At 43.3% G+C, this 23,537-nt stretch overlaps 1 protein-coding gene across 1 annotated transcript in view; it reads right to left on the bottom strand.

Annotated features, from left to right (window-relative positions):
• The window catches only part of npr2 (natriuretic peptide receptor 2), a 44,079-nt gene that overhangs the window by 13,757 nt on the left and 6,785 nt on the right, over positions 1 to 23,537 (bottom strand). The window contains exons 3-15 of the mRNA XM_057019758.1: positions 22,070 to 22,183; positions 21,739 to 21,874; positions 21,064 to 21,158; positions 16,176 to 16,311; positions 13,053 to 13,137; positions 9,145 to 9,265; positions 8,221 to 8,295; positions 7,523 to 7,600; positions 4,705 to 4,809; positions 3,783 to 3,854; positions 2,892 to 3,051; positions 2,660 to 2,815; positions 282 to 450 (exon numbers count right to left, since the gene is read on the bottom strand). Coding sequence (XP_056875738.1) covers positions 282 to 450; positions 2,660 to 2,815; positions 2,892 to 3,051; positions 3,783 to 3,854; positions 4,705 to 4,809; positions 7,523 to 7,600; positions 8,221 to 8,295; positions 9,145 to 9,265; positions 13,053 to 13,137; positions 16,176 to 16,311; positions 21,064 to 21,158; positions 21,739 to 21,874; positions 22,070 to 22,183 — 1,502 coding nt within the window. The remainder of the gene's footprint in view (positions 1 to 281; positions 451 to 2,659; positions 2,816 to 2,891; positions 3,052 to 3,782; positions 3,855 to 4,704; positions 4,810 to 7,522; positions 7,601 to 8,220; positions 8,296 to 9,144; positions 9,266 to 13,052; positions 13,138 to 16,175; positions 16,312 to 21,063; positions 21,159 to 21,738; positions 21,875 to 22,069; positions 22,184 to 23,537) is intronic.

Raw genomic sequence — 23,537 nt, 5'->3', positions numbered from 1 at the left:
GAGGCTGACAGGGATGACTGTAATCATTTAGGAAGGAAGCGGCTGCTGTTGAAATGCTGGATATCTGCTTCAACAATGAGAAGTGACACGCAGAAAAGGCTAATTCAATCAAGGGTGCTCCCTTTGATTTGGAATAACAAAACTCTCGTGGTACGTGGTGAGGCTTTGGTTTTGGTATTTGTGTTTCAGACTCCTGAGGTCGTTCCTGTAATATGAACTGACTCTTTACAGAAAAAACGTGCCCAGCGTGGTGGTGTAAAGAAGTAAAGTGCAGGGCTCACTTGTTGAGCTTGGCCACATATATCTTGATGTGGCCAAAATCAGGCCTCTCTGCGGGGTCCTCGGCCCAGCAGCCCTCCATTAGGATGGTCAGCTCTTCTGAGTGGCATCTGTTGTCAGTGGTAGGGCGAAAGTAGGGCTTCTGACCGTTCCTCACCTTCTGTATAATCTCTGTAGTGACGAGAGCAAAGGGGGTCAGAGAAATGGCACCTTTACGCTTATAAAGAACACTAATGACATGGGGAGGAAGCCAAAATGCACAATATGACAAAATGAAGCAAAAGGAGTACGCAACCGGTTTAGACGGGAGTGTAGATGCTAATTATCCAGTTATTTTAAGGGTATTTTGAACAGAGCAGCACCAGATAATCCCTTTCATGGATCCTTGCACCCATCTTCTGCTGTTTATCCACACTTGGGTCACAGGGGAAGTAGCCTACGCAGAGTTACCCAGACTTCCCCTTTCCACAAGTCTTTTCCCTTCCCCACCTCTTCTGAGGTGATCCTGGTGTGCTCTCATGCCAGCTGGGAGACTCAGTCCCTCCAGGATGTCCTGGCTTTTCCCCCAGTGGGACGTATCATCACCATCAAGGCACCCAGGTGCCGTCGTGTTCTGATGCCTGAGCCACCTCATCTGGCTCCTCATTGTGGACCTGCAGCTGGTTGCCATCGGTGAGGGCCAGAATGTAGGTCGCTGTGTTCGTTGTGGTCTGTTGCTCATTACTGAGCTGTGATTGTTCATGTTCAATGGCACCTTTTCTCGCTTCATGCAAACGGACATGAAGTTATTGGACCAGCTTTGATATTATAAAGCATAATACTCAAAAGTTAAGACATCAAATAATACCTCTGCTACCTTTTGTAGCAGTTTGGGCAGTAGCTCGCATTTAGCATGTTCAAATGAGGGAAGTGATTTTTTTTCACTTTTTAGGATGTTTACAACAAAATTTGCCATTTTAGAAATATATTAAATAGCTAATTTAAATAATAAATGCAACACATAAATGTTGAATCTAAACGCTAAACCCATATCTAAAAAATAAACCTACATGTATAGGCTAAATGTAAGTCTAAACTTAAATATTAAATCTAAATATTAAAGCAAAATCTCTTGGGTGAAACTAAATATTCAGCTAATATACAAATTTACACTGCGGGTAACAGGAAGTACCAAAATAAAAGCCCAGGAGCAACAGCATATTAAACCCTAACGGGGGAAATAAAATTATTGGTGTTTATTTTCCCGTTCTTTTCTACACCTCTGCGATTGCCTTTTCCTTTTGCCATCGCAGGCGTATCTTAGTGCTTTGTTCAGAGATCTCCATTGTCGTAGCAACAGTGACACCTTGTCTGACTGGTCACTGTGTGGTCAGTCCACACAGGCACAGCAGAACTGCCCCGTCTCAGTATAATAAAACTCCCCCGATATCTGATCGGTTCAAAGAGGGACACGTCTTTTCAGTCAGACTAGGTTGGCTACCTGGTCCGAGACTTGTGAACACCTGTCGTTAGCCAATGAGCCCGTCATACTCGTGATAGGTCATGGGTCACAGAGCAGGAGAGCGCCAAACCATACATTTGCTGTAACATTGAATATAAAACACCCAATCATTCAGTCATTCCAGTGACAGTTTATGGACTGTTTTTGAATCTCGTGATAGTCGAGGACAAAGTACATCACAGCTCTTGGGCTTTAATGTTGGTACTTTGTGTTACAGGCAGTGTAAATTTTAATATTAACTAAATATTTTGTTTCACCCGAGAGATTTAGATTTATCCTTTAGCTTTAGAATCGATTTTTCATAGTAAGATTTAGCGTTTAAATTCAACATTTGTGCCAACATTTAATATTTACACTACAGCTTGTTAATATATTTCTAAGATTGCAAATTGTATTGCAATTATCCTAAAAAGTGACATTAAAAAATATATATATCACACCACTCTTGGTGGTTTAACAAATGTGATAAAATGTTGCTATTTTTAGCACCAGCTGCTTTCCAAACAGCACCCCATAGCTACCTTAGACACATTAGACAGGCGCTGACACGTCATCAATAATGATGTTGTGTTTCTTTCAGGACAGATTACGTTGTTCACCTGCTATTAACATCTGGCGCGCATGTGCTCTGACATTACGTGCACAGCTGCAGGGTCAAAAGATCTGGCAGACTTTAGAGGTCCACTTTGAAACATCAAAGAAAGGTTAAAGAAGGATGCGACGGAAAACACAGTGCTGAAATGTGGTTTTGTTTGTGGTGAAGTGCAACAAACTCTGCTCATTCCCCCTCTCTCGTGTGTTTATGTCTGCTGCATGCTCGCTAATGTGGAGGACGGCAGCAGTGCTCAGCTGAGCTCTGTAAAAGACACTTGTGTTTACCTTTGGGGCTGAGGTCCATGCCCTCCACGTAGAAAGGTCCATTCCTCAGAGCTATTTCCTGCAGTATGATGCCAAAACTGTACACATCACCCTTCTGGGTTCCTTGAGGAGGGTGGCGGTCGTATATTAGCAGCTCAGGAGCCGTCCAAAGCTTCTCTGAACAAAGAATGATCGATGAGACGAGCTCACAAATGGCCACGGATACAAAAAAACGATGGAGGAAAATGCATACTTGCATAAAGCGCATGCGAGTCGTCGTTTTCGCAGGAAGACCGGAAGCTAGTCAAACCGTAATCAGTGATTTTCAAAACAAATCGACTGTCCACGACGCAGTTGGATGACTTGAGATTCCCATGGCAGCCGATGTAGTTGTTGTGAAGATAGTTCATTCCCTGGTGGAGAGAAGCCCCCCCCCCAATTCAACAGCAAAAAAACACAATACATTTAAAGAGAATTTGTAGGTGGCGGGCTTTGAGAAGTGAGTGCCTGCCGCAGGAAAAGAGGCCATGTTTCAAGGACGGCACAGGCACAGAAGAATCTGTGTGAAATTCTGCTTAATTCCTCTGGTGGGGACAGCAGGGATCCAAAGTGTTGTGCAGAAGCAGCGAGTCGGACACGGTCAGCTGATTCACCAGCGCCTCTTCTATGCTCAGCTGTGCTACATGCACACAGAAACATAGGATGGCGTGCAGGTGGAGCCCGAGGCTGGACCGTCGAGGTCCAAAGCCTCTTATATCAGGCTGGATTAAAACTAATACAAACTGGGAGATTTCAGTAAAGTTTGGGATTACGTCTCCGCCTCACTTTACCCTTTTTAACAGCAATATTTGCTTTAGCTTTATCCGCTACACTGTGGCAGGAATCAATGTTTTTGATCATTTTGCTCGCCTGCTCTCTTTCTTTCGCTCAGTCACTCTTTCACAAAGCCTCAATGTGAAACCATGGCAACAGAGCCACTTACTGCATGTCTATCTAAGGTCCACAAAGCAATGCACGTAATGAGTGACCTTTCTGACAGATTTTAGATTTTTTTTCTTAAATAATGAAACTCCCACACAAACAAGCATTTTTCTTTCTGCTTCACGGTCCAGTTTCCAGCCGGTTCAGCCTGACCAGCACATACCTTCACAATGTCGTTGATCAGCGAGTAACGAAACATCCAGTCCAAGTTAATGCTCTCGTTCTCCAAAATGTCCTGGTTCACACGGAAAAAACAGAATGACCAAGAAGAATCCGTGTAACATTTTCCAGGGAATTATCACTGCCACGGATCTGGGTTTCTAACCGAGAGACCATTTTAAGTGATTAACGACTGTAACTGATGCTATACGAGAAAAGACGAATCGAAATCATCTTTTACAATAAGTTTATTTTAAAACAAGAATGTACGTGACGTTTTTGTTGCGCCTCAGCTTCAGCCCGTCTACATGTTATTAATAACCGTGCTGTTGCCCAGTGACGGGAATCTCCCCCGTCCTTGACGTCCTGCTACACCTCATCAGTAACAGCTATCTGCATCTGACAGAGGTGTGAGTGATGAAGTCCACCACCCAGTTCTCATAAATACAGCAAAGGCTTCTCTTCCATCACTGAGTCTATTTAGAATCAGCACTCCTGAAGACAAAAACTGAAACCTGTTCAATGTGAACTCATGCTGTTCATACTTTTAATCCACTCTAATCTATATAAGGTGATTTCACAGGCTACGTCTTTACTCTCTCGGCTTATGTGGGAAACATTTTATCCACTGATTGAAGTTGTGATGGCATCTTACAGCACCGATCTCAAGAGAGCTGGAATTAATATTTTTCCTGGCAGGTTGACACCAGAATATAATCAATGATTGCTGATCTGCATTTGCACTAAAATAATATCGGCAAGAGAAGAGTCATTAAGAGAGTCGAGGGGCCAGTAGAAACAATTATTTAAACCCGATACAAAAAGTGTAAATGGCTTCTTTGACTTTTTTTTCATTTAGCTTTTTTAGTTATTTTAAAATCTCTTACATTCCTGAAAACACCTCGTAAAGTGAAAGGTGTCATTACCTGCAGGCTGCCTCGGGGACAGTACTCGGTTATGATGCAGATGTTGGGGGCATCGATGCAAGCGCCGATGAACCTGGTGAGATGGTTGAACTGAATGTCTCTCATCTGAAAGGAAGCACACAAACGCACCGCGACTGTGAGTGCAACGTTCGGAACATCAAATTCCCAGACCTCATGGAAAAGGGGGACAGGGCAAAGGAAGTGATGGCTGTTTAATATTCTCCACTTGAGAGGAACGCTGCCGGCAGATGATTAAAATAATCTCTTGTTAATTACCAGTCCGAACCCCTTTATTTCTACATATTGAAATGCACTCATGCTCAGGGCATCATGCTGCATAAATGACCCCTAAGCTATGAATGAGGCTGTGTTCCAGGTGAGGGAAAAAATGAGGCGCTGAGAGGAAGAGAAATATCAGATGGAGGCGGACCAAATGTGTCAAACTGCTCTAAAAACTCTGACTTCAATGAGAGAACTTGTGCTTTTAAACACAAAATTACTTGAGAAATAAATACAAGTCTGAAGGTCATTCTTGCAGAGTCATTTCATGACAAATCTGGGCTTTATTGGCTAACCTAAATGTATATATTGATAGCCTCTCTTGTGCCGTAGAGGGAAAAAAATCCTTCACCGTTGCTGTGACACTTGAACGAGGGAGAGAGTTGCTTCTGTTTCACAGCTCCGGGGATGTTAGCCTACCCTTTGGCCTATATAATTCCCCCGCTGCACTCTGGGGAGGAGGAGAAGCACCAGCAGTGAGGAGGGGAAGGAGGACAAGTGGTTAAGTTTCCACTGGCAATTTCAACTCTTCCCCCATCTGGTTGGCTCTTTCACAAGCTGAGGTTTGACAACCGATCAGGCCCCCGGGGGCGTCTGACGGGCTGCCAGCTCAGACAGCAGCCTTTCTCCCATGTGTGCCCGTTGCTGGACCAGGAGGTCACACAGGCGGTTTGAAAGCCAGATCTTATCTCCTTATGCAAATGCATGTGAAAAACAGAGCAAATGAGTGAGAGCAACGAGAAACTTGGTAACTCAGAAAAGGCCTTTCCAAAGAGTAAAAATAGAGTAAAAACGGATTCACTTCTGACCTTCCTGCTGCAGGATAAGGAATGTTTCCAAGTTCTTCTGGTCAGCATCTGCATTTGTAAACCATCTGGCGTTCTTAAACATAGCAGGAAAGTCCTTTCCCTGCCTCAGTGTCCCAAACACAAAACGAAATAATGGCTTTATTTCAGGGAATGACTGAACTGTTGGCTGAGGACCATTTGTTGACAATGAGTTTATGTTCTACAATTTGGTTGGAAGTCGGAGGAAATCTAAACACGGCAGCTCCATTTACATTCAGCTTACTGCCAAATCCACAAAAGTGGTGCCTGGAGCCAGGAACTCGTCTTCAGACGTCAAGACAATAAAAAAGGATGGTTGTGCTGAACTCTCAGCAAACGGCTTCTCCAGACGACCTCGTGGCCAAACCCAGGATTTTTGCAAGCATAAAAGTGGCCGAAGTCTAAAAACTCAAAATACAAACCAGTTGTGATGGAACACTTCAGATAATGAACCAGAAATGGAGATGGAAGCTTCTTGACTCAAGTGTTTTGACAAGAATGTTTACGTGAGGATGTCATGAAACAGGAAAAAAGGAGCAACTGATGCAAGAGACGGAGGAAAAGGGAGCAGATAGAGAAAGAATGTTGTTAGTTGGGGAATCAGAAGGGCTCCGTCCCATTTGATGGAGTGGATGCTGCTCTTTCTAAGCAATGGTTGCTCCATCCATCCATCCATCCATCCATCCACCCATCCATCCATCCATCCATCCATCCATCCATCCATCCATCCATCCATCCATCCTCCATCCATCCATCCATCCATCCACCCACCCACCCATCCATCCATCCATCCACCCATCCATCCATCCATCCATCCATCCATCCAATTCAGGATCGCGCAGGTGAGTCAAAAGGTGAGAGGAAGAGGTGACTGGCCACCAGAAACACCCTCACACACACACACACACACACACACACACACACACACACACCACACACACACACACGTACGCGCACACACACACACACTCTTTGTCTCTTTCTCTCTGAGACATTTGGTGGTATTTTGATCATCCAATCAACCATTTTGGAAATCCAGAATGGAAAAGTAAGTAAATGTTGTCTACACGCGAACTGCTTTTCACTATTTCGTAATTACTTTCACGTAAATCAGACTTTTCCAGTTAGTAACACAATTCTAAGCAAGGAATATAGAAAAGTGTGACTGGAACACATAATCATAAATAAACAGAATATGTTAGAGAGAATATGGGATGTAAAGGTTCTATTTCTGTTTAATGTAGGGACGGCTTCACTCTCAGGAGCGACCACATCAATACATCCTGAGAGAGCATGTTATCTGAAGCCACCTTTTATTTTCATCCTCCTGGCACAGAGCAGAAGCGTGGTCATCCTATCCTATAACAGGGTTCATTCTTGCATATTCAGTTTAAAGGAAATCATTTGGGACTCCACATCCAATCAGAAATGTAATCCAAACTCCCATCATGAAATATTAAAGCAAGAACAATCTGCCCATCAAGTAAATGAACTCTGCAATTAAAAGACGCAACATTCACAGGATTGAATAGCCGATTCATTTTTTTGTAGCTAACATAATCGTTAAGTGTTTTTAGGCTTATAAAACATCGTTTTGAAGGTAATGCTGTTTTTGTGTTTACATCAAGGACAATTGTCACATTTCTTGCATTAATAATATGAATATACAGCAGCAGAAATTGCAGGGTGATAACCAAAATGACAGAACTTACATGTTTGAGGTCCAGTAGAACCTGTCTGGTCAGCTCTATCCGTTTCTTGTTGACATGTTTGATGGCCACCAAGTTGCCCTGCGTGTATCAACAGACACAGTCGTAAATCCTCCCTGATGTAGAGTTGACTTACAAAGGAGGAAGCAGGAATAAACAACAGCAACACAGTGCAACAACCATAATTGCTACAGAAGGGTTGTGAGGATGACAGGAGATCAAGCAGCCAGAGGAATATGTGCGAGGTTTCTGGCTGCAGAAAGCAGCATCACGAGAAGCAGATGCGGCTTTTTTCTGCCACTTTCGCCTTTTGTGGGTTCCTGTGGCTGAAGGAATTCGTGCATCTATAATCAGGTGTGAGATTTAATTAGTTTTGGAGCTGCATCAATAACTGTATCAGTACCAATGAGCCTATGATGGCAGCCAGTTGCATTTAAAAACAGATTTGTGAGAACAAAAACAGACAGATTTCCTTGTTTGCAGGTCTGTCCAGAGGAATCAGACAAATGACAAGAAAAGAAAGAAAAGGGAAGAAAAAGAAGTGGATGCATTACGCAGCTCTGAAAACCAACTACCTAAACTCACCCACACACTCTTTCTCAATCTCTCCGTGTCTCACGGCTTTCTCTGCAAGTGTGCACATGCGTGGGTGGCAAAGGAGTGCGCAGGAGTTGAAAATGTCAGAACTCACTGAGCCTTACCTTAAAATAGCCCGTTTTTGCAAATAGCTGATATTTTCCATGGGCCGTTATCAAGGAGCCGTAGCTCGAGCCTCTCTGGGAAGGTTCGACAGTGGTGAGACAAGAAAAAAAAAAAACAAAGGTTGTGGAAATTAGTGCAAAGAAAGCCTTTTTCAGTTTTGATAACACCTTCACAAGTCCTCGGACGTGTGTTTCACACCGAAAGTGGGTAAAACTCACGCCAGAGCAAGAACAGTCTGTGTAGAATGCAAACACTGGCAAACACAGATGGCACATTGGAAAATACATCAGCATGGAAAATTGCTGCGTTTTCCACACACGGTATCCTGGCGAGTAGCCCGAGAGCGTGCACGTGTAGTCCGCAACCAGCACAACTTGCTACTGAGCTATATCTTTAAGCGCTAGGAGCAAATGCCTGATTATTTGAACAACAATTCAATGTGGGTCTGACGCTGCAAACGGGGCCACCCTCAATAAACCGCTGCAGATTCTCTGGGAATGTGTAAACTAGAAAAGGCCGTTGCAACGGCATCGTTCCTTTACATACACACAGAACATAGTGCGCCAGTATTCTCAAGCGCTGAGCTCCAAACATGCCAAATCAGCAGTTTCCTCTCCCGATGGCTCCGGCGTCACAGGGATCAGCCGTATATGAAGGAAATCCATCCAATAGTGTTGAGTCTTTTCTAGCTGGCAGATACATGCGCGTTACCTGCCAGAAGAATAACTTAAACTTGCTAGTGGCAGTTTGGAGACGTGCAGGACCAGAGACACGGGGAAAGGCCCGGATCCTGAAGCCGCCAGCTCTAATGTGAGATCAGTGTCAAACTCTCACATTTCACCGAGGACTTTGATTGTGTCTCAACACCTGCGTGCCGCTGTCGATGTTTTGTCTGAGGGTAAAGGTTCGAGCTGCGAGCGTACCTGCGAGAGGGTGAGCCGACTGCCGGCCCGTTTGTGGTATTTATTAGGGCTCTCGAACTGAAGGTCCTCCCACCGAATTCTCCACAACATTCCAGCCAGCTCTTTCTCCAGCTTCAGTTTCCTTTAAAAGCAGGAAAACACGAGGTGGTGAAATCAAAAACAGGAATATTCGTGCGGAGTGTGTTGAATATTTACAGTAATATGGTGAAATTATGGGGTTGTGTGTCAAATCTCGGAGAGCCAATTGAGAAGACGTGGGCAAATTAAAATGTTAAAAGTGAACAGAGCGCCTCAATGAAACTACAGGAAGTAACCGATCAGTTGAAAACAGCTATTGGAATTAGCATGCTAATCCATTACGAAGGGGTTTCGAAACATGTTTATTGGTGGTAAATGACCGAGTGTGTGTTCTTCCATTCACACAGAGGTTACAGACCACATCGTGATGCCCTTATATGTCACCTTTGCAAACACCATGTTTAACAATAAAGAACAACATTACGACGGCCCTGTTGACGTTTAAAGTTGTTCAACCTTCAGCTCCATAGTAATGTTTGTTTTGGTGTTTTGGTCCTAAATGCATAGATGTCGGGTCTGTTGTAGTTTTGTTTTTTGGGGTCTGACTGACACATGTTGAGCACAGACACAAGAGGAATTCCAAAGAATCAACACATCTGGAGCAAATCTCTGTTGAGTTGCCTTTTCCTGATGTCTTTCTTCTTGAACTGTACAAAATCCCTTCAAAACTAAAACAATTAGTGCCGAGTTAAGAAAACCAGAGTTTTGTCTTGGTGGTGGTGCCTGAACAGAAAAGGAAATTCATTAATCAGTTTGAAACAGTCAGAAATGAAAAACAAGCGGAGGGCTCGCACATTCCAGCCCTGCAGAAGAGGTGTAAAGCACTTCCAGATGGCTGCAGGAAATTGTTGCAGCGTGTGCAGCCTCAGCTGCCCTCAAACGTTGCACCTCTTTTCCAAACCCTGAAAGTCAGACGCTCTCAAAACACCGAGGGGTTTTCTGATGCTTATTTGTGTCAACGAATACTACAGACCCTCTGTGTATGATCATTTTGAGGACAGGAAACACCGTTAAACCACTGCAGCCTGCAGCCCAATCCACTGTTAAGGTATTCAGCGGCGCCTTGGCGTTACAGGGGTAAAGTGTGGGGCTCCACATTGGGCCTATTGTTTTATAAGTGCCATATGTGAACCCCCCCCCTGCTGGGCCAACCATCCATTTAAATAACAGAACCAGTGCTGCTCTGTTTAATGTCCTCAGGGTCCAGGCCCAACTGTGCACGCCAACCTCCAAAACATAGACTAAAGCAACGCTTCGTCAATAAAGTCCAGTTTCAAGGAAACTGCCCACACTCATGAAACGGCCAGGAATCAAAATGAGATACAAACATATTAGGCACCACACAGCAACACGAACACACAAAGACAGACTTTAATTCTTTACATTTTATTAAATTCTACATTTTACAATACTTATGAAACTTCCAAGAGAAAGAACGTCTCCTACCACCTTGCCACGATCCTCTATAGAATATAAATTTACAATATTGATTTAATTCATTACAAAATTCCCACTATAACACTAGTTACAAATTTAATTTATCAGAGTACAGAATCTTACATATATATGATATAAATGATAATACCTATTCATATATTTTCCCTATTTAAAAAAATAAATATCAATATATAAGTCTTATAAATTGCAACCCTCATTAGATAAAGTGGCCCCGAGTGAGAAGCGTTCGGTTATCTGAGCTGAGAATAATACTAAGGAACAGTGACTAAACTCAAGAGTGTTGGTGTTTTAGTGGTGTTTTCGCAGATCAAGTAGGAGGCCTGGCAGCAGCTCGCTGGTCGCGCCGCTCTTCGGTGTAGCTCCGCTGGTGTCTGAGAACACAGAGCGGCACGGGTTAGCTTTGCTATCGCACACAGCTAACAGACCCACAGCTGATGCGATTGTGAACATGTGGGATCACTTTTAAACACTCGTGACACTAAGTTGCTGGTGCGTAAACTATGGAGTGTGGAAGGCTGAGCTCATAATTATGGGAATATAGTTCCTTAAAAGTGACATTTGCATGAAAATTGTGTTTTCAAAAATACTATTTAAATATTGTCAGAGCATAGCTATCTGATGGTTAAAGAACAATGGGATGAGAAGCAAGAGAACTTACTGGCCAAGAGTCCAGGAGAGTTTTCTAATTAGCGAATCCATTGTGTGCTATTTGAACTCCAAGCTGAGAAAAGCAAGAAAGAGGAAAAGATCAATGTTTGGAGAATCAACTGCACACTCTGCATCCAATTAGCTGCTACTTTATTTAATATCAAACATACTAACTCAGATTCAGGTTCTGTGGATTTACCTCAAGTGGATGGCTGCTCCTCCATCTTTCTTCCACTGTTCTTCTGATTAAAATCCACTCTGATAGGCTGGTGATTAACACTCGTTTGTGTTAGTCAGAAAAGTGATCAGATTACCGCCACAATATGTTAGCCGTTAAATAAATCAGCTCCTCTTTGGAAAAATGTTCGGGTCGCAATTAACCGCCTCTACAGGCAGCTATCAGACGGAATTAGCAGGACGGGTAAAGACTAGAAATATAGATCTTCTTGTGTAACGTGCTGTTTTTGACCAAGACCTTATGCAGAAAGCACTAGTTCTTCCAGTAGCTTGATAATTGAGGACATGCATGAAAAACCTCTCAGTTAATTAAGGGAGACTCAACAGAAATTGCAGAAGTGTGCAGCGTGTAGCGTGTGCCGCTTGGGACGAGTCATTTCAATTTGTTTTAAAGGCTAAATGAGAAGCAGCTAGTTAGAACCACTATAAACACAGAAGCGTCTTTCTCCCAAAGAAACACAACTGTGGCAGCAATAAAAATGGGCAACAACCATCCCAGTTGCATCATGATTCCATAACAGTCCTATTAACTATGAACATAAGAAGCTTTTAGAAGCTGAAGCTGTGCAATTACTGCATTTAACTAGCTGCAGAATACCAAGATCTTTTTTGTATGGTTAAAAAAATAGCATCACCATAGGAACAGTTTCATTAATTCTAATGGTTTTTTGTTTGTGTAAATATTACTAATATTACTAAAATAAAAATAATAAAGTAAAAATATTACTAATAGGCAAGTATATTGAAGACCAAGACACTTGGGTGAAACATATTTATCTTTTTAAAAACAGAAAAATCTTCAGTTTTTCAAGATATCGGAGAGCTTGTTGCCATTTTTAATGTATAAATTTAAAACTTTTCAAGCAAACATTTTAAGAAATACTTAAAACAGAATTTCAAACACGATAGAGTACCTGCCATTTTCAGCCCAGTAAAACCCAAGAAACAGTCCCCAATCTGTGTGTTTCTAACAGTAACAGAATGTAAATGATTTTGAAATGTGGCATTCAGCTCTAATTCCGCACCAAGAAAACAAACCCAAATGAACTGGCTAATGGTCATTAACTAGAACAGGACAGGACCGTTTGGGCCCAGTATATGAGCTCATTCTGCACATTCCTGCTGCTTTAACATCACCCGCTGAGCCGTTGCCTTGGCAACATTTGTGTAAATACAACATTGGCACATTGGTCTGAGCAATCAATCCTGTTTCAAATGTATAATAACAATAATAATAGTGACAACAACAACAATAATATTGATAATGATAATAATGATGATAATGATAATAATGATAATAATGATAATAATGATAATACTACTACTACTACTACTACTACTACTACTACTACTACTACTACTACTACTACTACTACTAATAATAATAATAATAATAATAATAATAATAATAATAATAATAATAATAATAATAATAATCTTGGATCTGACCTCTCAGTAGACAAGCATCAGCAGGGTGCAAAACTCACCTGTAAATGAGGAAACTGGAGATACCAAAAATGATGAGCGCTAAACCAGATCCCACTGCCACAATACCGAGAACTGGCAGATGACCTGGAAACAGGAGAAGGATTCACTCAGTCGTCTGTCATGTGTGTCACAGATGTCGACAGCCACATCTTTGAAAAAAGAGCGAGCACAACGGTGTGACCTCCTGGAGCAGACAGTAGCACGCGCTACCTTAGCATCAGTCACAGATATGCCCAACCTCATCAGTACAGAAATAGACCTGATCTCTAACAAGCAAATGGGGAGGTTTGTTCAGAAATCCACTGGTTGATAAGTAAAAATAACCCTTTACTAGTTTGCGTTCATTCCAGGTGAGGCATGAAGAGACTGACATGAGCGGGAGCAGCTGGACAAGTTGAACCAAGCGTTTCAGCAGAATCCGGCTGCAGAGGTGCCCTGAGACCATCGTGCAGATCCTTACGTGCTTAAAACACGTAGCCTCCTGAATACACGCCGTTTTTGCTAATGAACACAGAATCATCCAAAATGAAACAGAGCTTTTGTTATTTCACAGTTAAACACGAGGGATAATGAATATATTCTCCTGAAGGTTGTACTTCATAATTGCACTGGAAAACACGGAAAGCTGTGCTGAGTCTGGTACATTTGTTCACACGTGCGCACAAGCATGGTTACATAGGATTTGACGGATGTGACGGTTCTAATTAGTCCTCTTTAGTGAGGGGGAGCAGATTTGAGTTTGTGGAAGTGGACCTTTTCTCCAGGGAAGGGAGGGCACAGAGAAAGACAATGGAAATCTGATGGAAACATGTTAGAGAGTCTAGAACAGGTACTTGGTCACCCCAATAGGTGCCTGGTGACCCCAATAGGTGCCTGGTCACCCCAATAGGTGCCTGGTCACCCCAACAGGTACCTGGTCACCCCAATAGGTGCCTGGTGACCCCAATAGGTGCCTGGTCACCCCAACAGGTACCTGGTCACCCCAATAGGTGCCTGGTGACCCCAATAGGTGCCTGGTCACCCCAATAGGTGCCTGGTCACCCCCAGGTTTGAGCCATGTTTTCAGGATGCTGCAGGATGCTCTCTCGTGGTCATGTTGATTTCAAGAGGCAGACGATGATGCCGTATGCTAGCGTGGCTCTCTTGACCACATGCTTCGCCTAGTTGAACTCTGATTAAAGCGCATACGTGCCGGAGCCCATCTATTTCCCCCGGCACTGCGTGTATTAGACAGATAAGGAAAGCACTGATATCAGCCGGACTAATGTGTTTACACGCAATTCGGTTGTCGAGTTACGGTCGGATTGAGGGAATAAATTGGGTTTTGGAGCGTCATGCCAGTGCAGCCTGTAGTTAATGAATGTTGGAGAAGGATAAGTCACACAGCGCTGAGAAATTGTGTCTTAGAATGTCAAGTTGCTGGACTCTGATGGAGCAGTGTGGAGACAAAACGTGTTCAACAACAGTGGCACACTGTTATATCAGCCTCTCCTCTCTCTGACCTGGGGCAGGAGGAGGCAACAGCTCAGCACCTACAGTCACATTTCCAGTCCACCACACAGGTAAAATGGACACATTTACCAAAACCAGATGACATGGAGACCCTGGACACCTGAGAGAAATGCATTGGTGAATTCTATGAAAGTTGACAATACTGTCCTTAATCCTGCTTCCTTCTTCCAGGAGCACAATTTGTTTGCAATTTTCTCTCTTGGAGCAGATTTGTAATAAATTCCTCTGCACCATTGAGTGGATGGAGCGGCGTGTCGCAACCCAGAGAGCAAAACTCCAGCTGGCTTTGCTGTGGCGAAACACTGAGTGAAACACTTTATGAGGACCACACACAGAAGCGGGAAGATGGTTAAAGACAAAGCTAACATCAGGCCAGACACGGCCCTGCAATTTGTAAAAAAGTTGCCATGGATGATGTGTAGCAAAATTAGAAAGATGAAGCTATTTGATGGGATATGCTAACAGTGAAAAAGAGGGCAGCAAACATAAAGTCACCGTGGGCTCTTGCACGACTCTCCAAAGCAACATGGAAACACTCCTGGTTGTATTTTCAGAGCATGGATCTACAGAGGGCCCCATGACAGACAGTAATGGCCAAGAAACCTTTTTTCCAGACTATCCTAAATGAGTAGATGTTCGAAGGAGGGATGTTTGTTTCATAAAAGGTTTCATTGTCAGACTTGCATATTTGGTGCTCTAAACACGTAAAAAAAAATAAATCAGAGGGGAAAATGGGCAGCACAGCCATGCACATGATTAACGTGACAACCAGGAGAGGTAAGAAATGTTTCGTTGTGATGGATGAGAGTCTTCCTCCCATCTCAACAGGACGAAGGCCTGATTGGAGGAATCATTTCAAGATAAGGAGATCCTGGATAACGTTGACCGCAGCACTACCTCTGATAATGCATCGCTTACGCACGTGAGTTTCTGTTTGTTTTTGGCAATGAATAAAGACACCGGCGTGCTAATCGGGTCTCTTGTGATGGAGCACAAGAAGAGGAAGAGGTATACTCATGCCAACATGTGCAAAACCGAGTTAAAGAAAATGGTTGATCGGAGGTTCTATTTTACAAACGTCCCAGCACTGAGACTGCAGACGACAGCCAACTCAAGTCGTGTGACAATGAAATGCTAAGCTACTGTGAAAACCACTCATCTGTTTTCTTTTCTAGCCAAAAACTGATGAAAAACAACCATCACCCCCCTGCAACACCTCAACAAGGTGCAGCCTCCATAAAGAGGCATTCCAGGTGCTAATGGTGATGCAACCAGACATCAGGCTCAGTGAAAGAGCGACGCAGTTTCATTGAAAAAAAAAGGCTTCCAGCCTGTTGCTCACTTACTGCAGGCGTCGATAACGCTGTTTCAGAAGCATATGTTATAAGTGTGAATCGCACATTCAGGCTGCCAAATGTGGAACGGCAGAAAGTGAATCTCGAAGATGATCTGCGCTCCCAGTTTGCGCTCTGTTTTTTTTTTAAATCCCTTGAATGTTGCATCTGCAGCCAAAATCCTGAATGAAATCGCATCTCACTGCAGGGTTGAGCTAATGGAGTGGTCAGTGTCATGTGTTCGATGTTAGGATGGAGGAATTAAAGTGGTCATACCGTCGTTGCACGAGGGGTCGTCTGAGGAAAACACACAGGGAGGGTTGTCCAGCGGGGGGCCACCACAGGGCCAGTGGATCTTCTCTGTCTGAGACCAAATTATGTCTTTGGTTGTTCCATTGTAGTACGAAACGATCTATCAAACACACATCAGAGGAAACCAAATGAACCAGGGATTTGTGTGAATCTTAAAGTTGGTTTTCTAATATCAAATAATACACTCTGGCATGACAAAAGAAAGTGTGTGTGTGTGGGGAGGGGGGGGAGGGGGGGTCAGGACAGGACAGCAAAGTTTTTGTGACAGTCATGTGATCAACATCTGCTGTCCTGCTGTGAAACATGATCACTGGTGTCTTCCAAACCAGCTGCCCCGTCCTTCCTGCTGTAATGGTGATGGTGAAGGTCAGCACCCCCAATGAGGGCAGGGTAAATAATGCAGAACGTGCTGTGGGGGTGGGGGGGTTGTAAAGCAGCTAAAGGGCAAAATCATAACCTAATAAGGAATGTTTGGATTTTTGCCTAGTATTATAAATAACTATGAAAGGGACTGTTGTTGCAAAACTGTCTAAAATATAGAATTTATATAGTATTTACATTTAGCTGAATGAAACATTACTTCTGTAAAAGTGGAAAATAAGATTGACTGAAGGTTTCATTGTCTGTGGATTTATTAATAGTTCTAAATTGCTTCAACTATCTCACTTTATTGTCAGTCAGCAGAGGAGAGGGATGAAAACTCTAAAAGGGGATTGTTCTTAGAGAAACCCGGGCTGTTCAGACATATCACAATTATTCATTTGTAATTTAAAGGGAACCTGTACAACTCTTTTGGGATGGCATCAATAGGGCTAATTTAACTTCCCCCCATCCATTTTTTTAAATGAATTGTGGGTTAATATCACAAATCATTAATGAAAGTCACTGCATCACATTAAACTAGAATAAAAAGAAGTCACTGAATTTAAGTCAAACTTGTGTATTTTATAGAGTCTTTACTGAGTCCGATACAGTGAAAAGTATGAACGGTTCCAGAACTCGATCGTTGGTCACTGGCATGGAGCTGATCGGTCTGCTGCGCTGCTGAGGTGTTACTGAGGCCCAGGATGGGCCGATAGAGGCCTTCAGGACGTCTGCATTGTTGGGTCTGGTGTCTCACATCTTTCTCTTGACACAGAGCTTCTCTATTAGGTTTTAGGTCAGGTGCTGGCCGCTCAAGCACAGGGACACCGTGGACCCTCACACAGCCCCTTTGGGCAGTGGGGAAAATGAAATCAGCATTCCCATGAAGCTGGTCAGAAGGAAGCACGAAGGAAGCACTATAAACTCTCATGGGAGACAGCTGCGCTGACCTTTGACCTGGTAGAACCCAGTGCACCAACAGCAGCAGATGACGGCTCCCCAAACATCACCGACTGTGGAAAGTTTACAAAGGACTGGACTCTGTGCGTCTCTACTCCTCTTCCTCCTGACTACAGAACCTTGATTTTCGAATGCAACGCAACGTTCACTTCCACTGAGCACCAGTGCCGTCCTTTATGTCCTCCACCCAGGTGAAACACCTGTGGCGTCTCTGGTTCCAGAGTGTCCTAACACACAAAGGATGGGCCAGTTGGAGCTCAGGGCCTGGACACATCTGTGCTGAGTGGCTCTTGAAGCGCTGGCTGCAGCTGGAGTCCACTGCGAGTGAATCTGGCCATTATTCCTCCGAGGCCTTTGTTTCACGATCCTCTCAAGGTTGCTGGTGCACCTTTTCTCACCACATTTGCTCTTGTGCTTGGATGCTGCCCTTTGAGATCAGCCAGCCTCTTTAGCAATGGCCTTTTGTGTCTTCCCCTCCTTGAGCAGGTGATCGTCCTCTGGACAACTGTCCAGTCAGCAGCCTTCAGCATGATTGTGTAGCCTGCTGAACACCACCCAGAGACCAGTGAAAGGCTCAGCAAACCTTTGCAGGTGTGACACAAGAAGTCTCCACAATTCAGGGTTTCAGCAGCTCTAAGCCAACATCATCCTCCAAATATTCATCAAAATCCAAGGAAATCAACACTTTAAATATATTAGTCGGGATGGAATGAATCTGTATGATATGAGTTTCAATTTATGAATGGAAAAACTGATGGTGAATTACTGAACAATCCTACTACCACAATAATGAGCTCAGCTGGTAAATGAGCAGAAACAAACTGCCTTCTTGTATCCAGCAGACAGCCTGAAACCTGCCGGCTCCTCGGGTCGCTCGGCCACCAGAGGTGGCCAGTTAAGATTGGGGGAGAAATGAGGGCGAGAAATCACACTGACAGCCTCAGAGGACCACTATAAAATTCTTACTGAAGTCAAATCAGGCTAGCCTACTTCTTACACACTCAGAGGGGAGAAAACACACAGGAGCCATTCACAGTGGTGTTTGGCAACCGCAGCGTACACAAATATTTTCATCAGGCTGAATGGGAAATTAGAGGTTTTATGCATCTTATATGAGAGTAATCAGAACAGTGGAATAACTCCCAGACTGCTACGGTTATGCACGAGTTACGCTCAGGTTAGTGACTGGCGTATGTGCACTATGCTGGGTCACAACTGTGTATTTCTGGACATGTGTATTGCGTTATCCCACTGCTGTTCTGAATTCATTTTTTTTCCTGAATTGTAATTCCGAATCATCAAAAATTATGCAAAGTACAGTAAAGTCAAATAAAAACTCAACTGTTTTGAAATCGGTGTTGTCCTTTTACACTGACAGTGGATTATGTGAAACTATTTCTAGGGAAATTTTACATAAGGAACTGATTTTGGAGCGTAGCAACACCCCCCCCCCCCCCCAGATCAGATTGCTGTTTGCTGGCAGATTCTTCACAGGAACTCAGATCTTGTCAAAGACATAACCCCCCCGGCTCATCAACATGTCTGCATTTCACTGATGAATATTCCAATATCTAATCGTACTCCAATAAATATTTTCAACTTTAGAACAGCTGGACAGAGCAGAGGGCATCGTGAGGACTAATCATTGAGTAATCCAGGTGATTACATGGGATGACATTGTTGCCTTTAAAATATTACTGCCAGCAAGCTTTGCCACAGGTTGTACAGGGGTCGTGTCAACCTACCCCCCCCTTCCCACAGGAATCCTTGAGTGACACCATCAAATGCCATCTCAAAGCCCACAAAGCACATGTAGCCTGGTTGGCTGAACCCTAATCCCACTGAGGGCACTCCCAGTGCCCCACCACAGATGCTTTTACCCACATCGGCAACATTAGAGATCAGAGAGCCCACCTCTCAGTGCCCCAGAGGCAGTTTCCTAGGAGGCACCAGATTAAGCGTGACTCAAGTGAACCCCCTGAGAAAGGGTCTACGTTTCTGGAGCTCGGGCTGCAGGTGAGGTACAATGATAGGTGTCTTTCTTAAGCCTCTTTCACACTGCATGAAAACCAAGGACATTAGCAGTTGAGTTAGCCCGCTAGGTCATCCTGCTAAATAACCAAATGACAATGATGTGCCTGCCTGTTGCGTTCTGATCCCCAATCAGAGCAACATTTCGGTCCACTCCCGTAACATCAGATCAGTTCGGTTTCTGGGACATCAACCAATCTCTGAAGGGTGGAAATTTTACCTTTTTTTCCATTAAACAAATCAAATGTGTAGCAACACGGTCTTTGATGGAAGCACATTCGTACTTTACGTCATACTTGGGAAATCCCACCGATCTGGGAATGTTTATGTAGCGACAGCCTTCTTATCGATCATGGCAGCACACTGTCAAGATCAGACCCGCGAGGTGCTCAGCTTTGGCTGAGAAGAAACGATTCGGCTTCAGATTTCGGGCACTGTGCAGGACACAGTTATTTATGGCATTAGTGCCAGCCTGGGACACACTGAGTGGCCTTATTATGAACTTAGCTAATTAATATACGGCCACTCAGCACTGACAACCCCCCTGAGCCTCTCTAGCTTCAGGTTGAGTTTATTTAGACTTTTTGAAACTTAAGAGCTGATAGGATGAACACAGAGATGATATCCCAGCAGGAATTAAAAGGGGCAATAAGGGAAACATTTAATGTTCTCTGCCTCCATTGTTGAGGCAACAGACTGGAGCTGTGGCCATAAGGTGGCTGGAGCCTGAACACCTGGGTGGACACCAGCAGGCAGGGAACGAATCAAGCTGAAGAGGAGTCCAATCTGGTCTTTTTGGGTAAGGAGACAGGCCAAGAGGAATATGATAATAAACCCAAAAGCTGATGCAAAAACTCAGACATGGCCATGCAAGATATTGCTTTGTAGATATTCTGATCTAATATCTGGTGGCTCAGGGGGCCAAAGCGATGCATCATTAACAGTGTGCACGGTTGGGATGCTGCTGACTCGAGTCCGGACCTCCTCCCTGCCACTGACACACCTTCGTCATATCAGTTCATTTAAGAGAAAGCTTTAAGATGTAATGTTAAGGAATATTAAGGCAAATCTGAATGTGAATTGCATATTTGTGTATATATATGTATATATTATATGATGTATATATTATATGATGTATATATAATATATACATCATATATATATATATATATATGCGTATAATATATGCTGTATATATGCTTATAACATTCTAATCTTATCTGTATTTTTTTTTCTTTCTGTCTCTTTACTCTGCATACGCTGCTACTATAATTCAATTTCCCCACGGGGGTGAATAAAGTTCATCTTAATCTTAATCTTAATCTTAATATTTCAACCAGTGCTGATGTACGAGCCACATGAGCATCTGGTGAGTGCATAAAAAACAGCCAGAATTCATTAGGCTATTCATTAATGTATTTCCAGTGTTGTTTTAGTTTCTCTTTTGAACTGTCAATAAAATCATTTCAAACACAAGTTAAATGAAAGTATAACTCACCCCGTACTCTCCTGTCTCCTGATTGGTCATTGCCCACAGGTCCACGTCTATATTTCTTGCATTTTTGTTGTCTGTGGTAACGAGTCCTGTCACTCCTAAAAACGCCCCCCCCCAAAAAAAAATCCAAATTATTGACCAGGCTGTTGATCATATTTGCTTTAATCGGTAGAGGGACACAAATGACATCATAGCTCCGAGACACTGCTGGAAGTCTTCTACAATCTCTGGATCCCAAGTAATAAATGCCAAAAACTCAATAATGAATTATTTTCTACTATTTTCTACTCTTCCGCCCATTAAGCTGAAGAAAACATCCCCTCTTTAGCTGTTTGAGCTGAAACAAATCCCCATTGTTTTACATCCTGAAGTGTGACAAGCACACAAACAGCCAAATAAACAATGAACTGAACTGTTAGGTGATAACTGTTCACTGATGCTATAATTATAGTGCTGAGGAGGTCAACTATGTTCTAATTTCAAGCTCAGTGATGTTTTCAGTTCGGTATCATTAGGTTTCTCTGCATGTTTACTGCAGATAATGGTTCCCAGGCAGCCATGGCTGTAAGGAAACCTTTAAATCTCTTTTGTATGGGGTCACAAACACATGCGTACCCACACCCGTGCACCCTCCCTGGTACAGTGAAGATTCCCGAGACATTCCCGAGCTTTGCTCACCCCACATGTGACGGTTTTGCATTTTCATAGTGATGCTAATGCCATCATTCTGGGCCCCTCCCTCAGCCAGCGTCTCCTCCAGAGCCATCGCATACAGCACGAAACCATCGTAGAAGCTGCCAGCGATATAGTCCATCTGCAGGAGAGGGCAAAAACAACGGAGGGTAACACAAATAATATCAGGCAGTAAAATGAATAATGTTGTAGTACAAATCACAATGACATCAAGCATCACTGAGCGCCAGTGTTACACAGCCCGCGGTCTCATAAAACATTGAAGGGGTTGTAAGGCTGCGGAGATGTTGTAAGGTTTTTATCATTTGCAGCCTACCAGGGATGGTTCCAAATGCACGCCGAAATCCCTGCGAGCTTTGGCGTGGAGCTTCTGCTGGAAATCTTTGTACTCCGGATTATCAGGAGGCCGATATGTTATGATGAAGACAGACTGAAGGGGGAAACACAGACACCAGATGTAGAGATAAGCGAGAGTACGTGATCCTCCTGGGCTCATACGACAGTCAAACTGAGTGTAACGCGCCATTTTTGGGAGTTTCACTGGTTTCTTGTATCAGTAAAATTGAAATTAAAGAATTATTTCTGCTCTATTCCGTGACCTCTGGTTCCTACTCAGGCCTGTAGTCACCAAAGCAGATACGACAAGAAATCGAATCATCGTACTCTGATAACTTAAAGTTGAATATAAACCAATTATAAATAAAGCATTCGTTAGAAAACAAGGACACCTGGAATGTAATCATTATTAGATTAAACATGAAAAACCATTATACATTTAAAAATGCATCGTTTCGGTGGATTTTATTTAAACAGATTAAAATGTCAACCTTGGATTGGCTCAAAAACAAGGATTCACAAGAAACATTGCATGAGTAACAACCCAAGAAAGAAATAATTCAAATTTAAAATAACAATTGAAATCCCGGGGTCATGGCACCAGTTGAAAAGATTTATAGGCTTGGAAAGGAACACCAATACAAAATGGTCCAAACGGTCATGTGAATAAACAACATTTGCAAGAAAAACTACGTGCGATACCTCCCAAAGCAACATTCAAGCAAAAGTCCACAACAGCTGTAATAGTTCCCAATCAGGTGCAAATCATGGGTGTGTTGAGTGAGGCGGACCAATGTTTTCTCACTTAGGTTTGAACTCATTAAGTATTTGTCTCATTAACCATTTTTAACTTCTGGGAAGTCTGTTCCACATTATGAAAGCACCATCTGAGTAATGAAAGACATGTGATGCTGTGTTTGATCACAGACATGAAATATCCCCTCGCTGGTAATAATATTTCTCTCTGGTTGGCTCCAATTTATTCAACATTATCCACTCCACTTAAGCTTGGAGGCCTCGGAGAAAAGATCTAAACAAGGTTTTGCAGCAGCTTGTTTGGATCTTTCTCCAAGCTTAACTGGAGGGTAAACAGGCGTTCTGTCTCGTTATCTGACCCCTGCCACAAAATTCCACCTGCAATTAGTGCACTGCCATAATGACCCCCGTTAAGGCGTACGCAGGAATTAACGCCCCGCCTTATCAGCAAAACAGAAGCCAAAATGTTCCGCAGCCACAGTGGGTCACATTTTGTTCAGTACAGAGATTTCTGTGTTTAATAGAGACGCTCACAAACTCGGGGTTTCCACTTGGAACAGGGGGGAGGGGGGGAGGGGACCACATCAATTAAATCTGGACTCCAATCTTGTAAAAAGCCACGTTCCCAGTACAAGGACAGACCCTAGCTTATGTGTTGTCATATTCAAATGCTGTGTAAAACAAGGAATAAA

This window comes from Takifugu flavidus, chromosome 20, assembly GCF_003711565.1.
Source record: "Takifugu flavidus isolate HTHZ2018 chromosome 20, ASM371156v2, whole genome shotgun sequence".
Lineage (NCBI taxonomy): Eukaryota > Metazoa > Chordata > Actinopteri > Tetraodontiformes > Tetraodontidae > Takifugu > Takifugu flavidus.
The sequence above is the reverse complement of the archived record's forward strand: the minus strand, read 5'-3'. Positions and strand labels throughout refer to the sequence as shown.